This window comes from Manacus candei, unplaced genomic scaffold, assembly GCF_025592945.1.
Source record: "Manacus candei isolate 608988 ecotype Guabito, Panama unplaced genomic scaffold, ASM2559294v1 h1tg000046l, whole genome shotgun sequence".
NCBI classification, from domain to species: domain Eukaryota; kingdom Metazoa; phylum Chordata; class Aves; order Passeriformes; family Pipridae; genus Manacus; species Manacus candei.
In genome coordinates, this window is record NW_026138094.1 from 5,014,379 (window position 1) to 5,020,378 (window position 6,000).

Consider the following 6,000-nt stretch of genomic DNA (forward strand, 5'->3'; position numbering starts at 1 on the left):
AAAAGAACCTAGTAAGAATTCAGATGTTAAGCATCTGTAATCCAGTTTACATAAAGACAGCAGAGAACATATAGATATATGTACGTAGTAATAACTAAAAGGGATTCATAAGTAAGTGTTTTAAGAAGGAAGAAGTAGAGAAGAAGTAGAAGGACAACCCTACACAGCAGGGAAAAGCTATTCTCAGTTGCTGTATCTTGTGGACATCTGTGTGGATGAAGATTTCGCTGTGTTCAATGAGGTCAAAAAAAGTCTACATGGATGTAGGAGACTTGTCTGCAACAGCTTCTGAAATTCATTCCACACAGCTCCAGTGTCAGTACTAGCATGGAAGATGTCAAGAAGCTTGTCTTTTTCAAAAATAGAATATAATAATTTTTTTCACTTTTTATCAGAAAAGTTCTTATGTACAAATACACCTAAAATCTAATATACTAGTTTTTAATTAAAAATGTTTAGAGTTACGTATTTTGTGCATTTAATGGTAGCTCTTACAAAAAGTAAATATTCATTATCTGCTGTTTGTGGGACGCTTGGAATTTTTATACTCATAGAATCCAGCCTTTAGGTAATTGACATAGTTATTTATATATTTTTAAACCTAGACTAACCTTAGAAACAGCTACATTCTGTCCACAGTTTCAGGGGGAAAAAGACAACCCTGAGCTTGGTACTAAGGGCAGAAGTCAAAGAAACAGAATCAGAACAACTTGACATCTCTCTGAAACCACCTTACTTCCCTCACAGCAAGTCAGGTTGGTAGCACACATCCCACACAGAGGTAGGGTCAGTGACTGAAACTGGCTCAACATAAAAGAGCTGCTTAAGAACAAAAGCTTAGTTAAATCAACTATGGTTTGAAAAATGCAGTTTACTACCTTGAAAAACTTATTAGCTGCCAGTCAGACTATGAGGCACAAACACCAAACCCTCTGTCCAGGCAGGGTGTGTGCTGTAAGGCCCTTCTGCTTAAAGCTCAGCTCAACCTTCTGTAAACTCGCTTGTGAAACACCATTAACAATATTTGCTAAAATGAGAACATGAAGTAACAGAAAGTTGAAAAGTGCACAGAATTATTACCAGAACTTCTGTCATTTAGTACTTAAATCCTTGGCTTATGCAGTGTCTTCTTTGGAGCTCAGACGAAGGGAGGCTGAAGGGACTGTCTGGTACAAGACAGTTTTATGAAGTTATTTTGCTTCTAATCACCCTTGAAACAGTTTTTCCTGTCTATCACCCACTCTACCAGACTGGGCACAACACAGCTACAGTGTCCACCAGGCAGTTTGCTCACCAAACCTCTCTGTGCTTCATCCCTCACTTGGGAAAGGCTGGATATATGTCAGGATTGCTGAAGGCCCATGTGGGAGCACAGGAAGGAAAGAGCACTGTGAGCATTTCAGATAAAGGACTGGCAAAACCTTTGTAGCCAACCCACAGCAAGCGCCTCTATTCCTTTGGATTTTTTAGCTTTATGGAGACACTAATACTTGTTTTTAGCAGAGAAAGAATAAAATAGTAGAAAAATTATTTCTTTTCCTGTCTTATTCTCAGAATAAGTAGATGACTATTACCAAAGCTTTAAAAGAGCTGAGGCAGAACATGTTATCACCTTAGCTCTACCTACACAGACTGGGAAATAAAAAGCTTACCTTTATCCCCAGTAAGGAGTCATGTAAACAAGCCAAGGACAAACCATAGAGGAAAGGAAGAATGAAGAACCTGACAATTGCGATATTCCTAACCAGGGCAGAAAAAAATGCATTTCTTGTCTCAGAATCATAAGTTTGCTGGAGTTAGATATCTAAGGCACATTTATCTTTAGAGGAAGTTTCTCTTTCCCCTACTCCTCCTCAAAAAAAGGGAAACAGCTCCAAGACTGTTAACTAGTAGATACATATATACACGTCCCCAAGCCATTATTCTGCTGTTAAGTGGAATATTTTTAACATGAGTGATTCATTCCTGCACACAAAAAAAGCTGTATTTTCAAGTCCCTGTGATGAATCAGTTGTAGCAATTGTGAACTAGTTCTCACGCATTTTAAATGCCCAAACACCGACCAAAAAATAAGTGAGCACGTGAGCACACAAACAGCTGCCCATGAATTCACAGACAGCATATGCTGTGCAGATCTGCCCTGACCCCCTGCCCTTTCACTGCTCTGCTGTTGCTGTGTTCTAGACGTTGACAGGTACTTGGTCGCAAGAGCAGGTCTACAGAGTGAGGCTCTGTGACCAATACTGATGGCCTGCTGCCTAAACTGCAGAACTTGCTTCAGGATCTGAGTTGAAGTTATGACTCCCAACAGCTGAATGGTTTGGGGCCCGGAGCTCTGTCCATACAGGTGATGCTGAGCAACAGAATTTAAGGGTAGGTACTAATGAACTTGCCACCTGCAGTGGAGGATGGTCTGTGATGCTGTTATGGCACAGAGGTGACTGATGTCCAAAGGATCTGGATATAAGGCTCCAAATTGTTTGCAGGAAGATGTTTTTAACCATATAGTTAGGTCTAAAAGAGCAGGAAATACCACAAATACAGAGAATGAAGAAAAAGCAAAGAAGAAAGGTACAGTTATGGAAGGCCAGAAGATATATTTAGTAAAACAGACTTATCTCCTTAATTCCTTGTGTACTGTATTATGAAAAATTGGATGCAGCAGCCAGAGAAGACAGTGAGGTCTGTTACATGCAGTTCCATAATTAACTTGCTACCAAACAATTCTGAATTGTTTTGGAAAACGTTAGTTTTGCTCTCGGAAAATCCTTGTATAAACCATAACACATATTCATTACTGATGTTATCAAAAGCATTGCAAGAATTAGCATAAAATTGTCTTTCATAATACCAGTTGATTGACTTTAAATTGTCACAGTAAAAAGAAACATTAGAATACAAGTAAATTACTTCTTATATAAATATCAAAAGTATCTGAGGTCCCTTTAATAGCAGTATGGCTGCATAGCAGCAGAACAGGGAAAATAAAGACAAACATGGCACCTTCTATTTCTTAAGACTTTCCAGCATTCATTACTGAAATTATAACATCTGTGATAATCTAAAGTAAGCTTTAAATGTCTGACAAGTCTGCTGACAGTTATCTTTTACCAAAAAGGATGCTCTGCATCATTTTGCTTGGAACTGTTTTGTGGCTAGGACATAATCTCGTAAACGTTAATATAAAATGTAATGAGACAATTTATTTGCAAATAATAACATAGTGATTAGATGTCAGTATGCAAAACACTGTAGAAGCTGATCACTCGTTAAAATCAGAGCAGCAGATCATGAGCTAAAGAAGTGGAAATTGACACTGGAATAAACAAAAATAGCCTGTGGATGATAAACAGATTTTATTTTGTAAACTACCGGCCTCGTGAAATTTACTCAGTGTATTTCTTTATATCCTTGTGTTTCTTCTCCCTTCCCGTTCGAGAGGTGCATTTGGCACATTTGTGTTTTATCAACCATAGTAATTGAAGGGAAACGCTCGCCGAGAGCGGGCGGGCTCGGTCTGAACCCCGGTGCGACCTACCCCCTGCGCTTTGCAGATGAGCCATAAACACACACAAGGGGGGGGAAAAAGAAAAAAAAAAAAGAAGGGGGGGAAGGAAGCACTCAGGGAAATTTGAGGACGCAGAACCGGGGCTTCCCGGGCTGGGTTCAGGCACCGGCGGAGCGCTCGCTGGCGGTGATGGGCGGTCCCCGCATCCCCCCGGGTCCCCCCGGCGCCCCCCTCCCGGCGGGTCCCTCTCGTCCCCCCCGCTCTCCCCGGGCCTACCGCCGCCGTGCCGGGGCCTCGCCAGCCCGCGGCCCCCCCTTCCCGCCGCTTACCGTGAAGGGGGTGTCGTCCACGCTGCCCACCGAGTACCCGTTGTCGCCGGGGTTCACGGCGCCCGTGAGCACCTGGTGCAGATGCATCGCGGCCGCGCTGCCCCCGCGGCGCCGGGGCCGGGAGCGGGGCCCGCGCTCGGTGCCCGGATGGCTCCGCGGGAGCGCGCGCGGGAGGGGGGGGGGCGCGGCGCCCGAATCAGGTGAGGGGCCGGGGGCGCGCGCGCGGGCACCGCCCTCTGCGCGAGCGGCGGGGAGGGAGGGGCCGGGCCGCGCGCGCGCCCGCGCGAGGCGGCGGTTAAAGGGCGCGCGCGGGAGCGGGGGGGAGAGAAGAGAGCGATAGTGGGATGGGCCGGGCCGGGCTCCGGGAGCGCCCCCGGCGGCGGGAGGAGGGACCGCGGGCAGCGAGCACAGGCAGGGACGGCCCCGCGGAGACGGAGGTGAGGGTGAGCCGGCGGCAGGACACGCCTCCCGGGGCGGGAGGGGAGAGAAAAGGAAGGGAAGAGGAGCCGCCGGGGTTGATCGGCGGCGGTGGCGCTCCGGGCGCGAGACGGGATGGGGAGGCGTGTCCCGGGAATCGGGGCGGGCGGAGCGCTCGGGGCAGCGCCGCCAGGTACGGGCGGGCTCGCACCTCCGCCTTTTGTTAGTTACACATAAATATATACCTATATGTACATATAGCGCTCCTGAGGATGGTTTGAGTGTTTTTCGCTAAGGGTCCTCTCGTTTGGTCCCATCCCAAAGAGCTTAGGCAGCTCCTGGGAGCGCAGGGCAGTCGCTCCAGCTGCCCCGGCGCTGCAGGGACCTGCCCGCAGGTGAAGGTGTTTAGTTGAATTCTCTGCACGTGAAGTGACCTCGCTGAAAACATGGTGAGCGTTTTGCTGCTTTGTTTGCGATAACTGCCGAACACTCTTGAAAACTAAAGCCTTTAAATGCGCCTTCTCTGTCTCAGAGGTGTGAAGAAGACTGGACCTTGAAAATTGTTTGGAAGGGATTCGAGGAAAAAAACGCTCTGTGTACAGTGTGTATACATAAAGAAAACTCTCCACTTTCCTGTACTAGGTCAATACAGTAGTCTTGCAGTTGTAACACTGTTGCTAATGATTGAAGCTGCAAAACTCAACCTCCTTCAAAGTCTACCTCAGTTTTGACTGAGACTACAAGATTCATCTTGCCTTGGCCTGCTTCTTAAAAGTGTACATCTCTTAGTGAATAAATGAATGCTACTCAAAGTGTAGTGGTAAATGAAGACATAGTCAAGGTACATTTGAATGGAAAAAATATTGTCATCACAATACTTTTGATTTTGTCTACTCCCATACTTGTTAAAGGCAATCCCTTTTTGAAGAGAACAGTAGCTGGGGTAAAAGGTGAAAAAAACCCATTTTGATCTTCAGTTGACTCAGTTTCATATGAAACCACTCATATACTTTTCTGATTGAAGGCTCTTCCACAGAAGATGTGTAATAACTAGCAACTGATTTTTATTTTCAATAAGATTATTTTTCTTTAAATGCATGCCACAGGACTTAGAGGTAAAAGTAGCATGGTGAGGCTTTTTTGGTTTGTTTGGGGTTTTGTTTGTTTGTTTTAATGAGTGGAACAAAGTCCAACTAATGCCTGAAAAAGCTAGTTGGCTTTTGAATTGGCCAATAATGACAATGATAGGAGCATGGTATGATCTAAAGGAAAGTGTTTTCCTTTCTTAGGTGTAGTAAAACTACCCAGTTTTGGTGGCAAAAAGCCTTAGGTGAAAGCAGAGTACTGCAGGATTGGTTCAGTCTTTCTGGGTACAGATATGATGAGGGAGAGTTTTGGTTTTCAGCTCAGAGCTCTGTTCCCTAATGAGGGTCAGACTGTCAGTAGCTCATGTGTGGCCAATTGAGAGAGAAATTCCCAGCTTATTGCTTGGGTTGGTCAGAAACTTGAGAGTTTGTCTTGTGTGGTACTTTAATTCCACTGAGCCTTTGCTGTGGGAACAGAATGCATGTTGTCCTGAAGCAAGTAAACTTCCTTTTTAAAGTAAAAGTTAAGCAAAATTATGGGTTTAATAGTAAAATACTCCGTTTGTGGCTGTGGAAACCTATAGACATGGCCAGCTTTGTGCACAGAACTTTGAGCAGAATGCTGCAAGTATCTGCAGATAATGCCTTCACATTCTTCCTG

The 6,000-nt window shown here is 45.1% G+C and overlaps 1 protein-coding gene across 4 annotated transcripts in view; it reads right to left on the minus strand.

Moving 5' to 3' along the window:
* DMXL2 (Dmx like 2) overlaps window positions 1-4,077 on the minus strand; it is a 48,143-nt gene extending 44,066 nt beyond the window's left edge. For all 4 annotated transcript variants that reach the window (XM_051797136.1, XM_051797134.1, XM_051797135.1 and 1 more), the window contains exon 1: window positions 3,838-4,077. In XM_051797136.1, the coding sequence (XP_051653096.1) occupies window positions 3,838-3,924 (87 nt within the window). In that variant the 5' untranslated portion in view covers window positions 3,925-4,077. The remainder of the gene's footprint in view (window positions 1-3,837) is intronic.
* Between the last annotated feature and the right edge of the window lie 1,923 nt (window positions 4,078-6,000).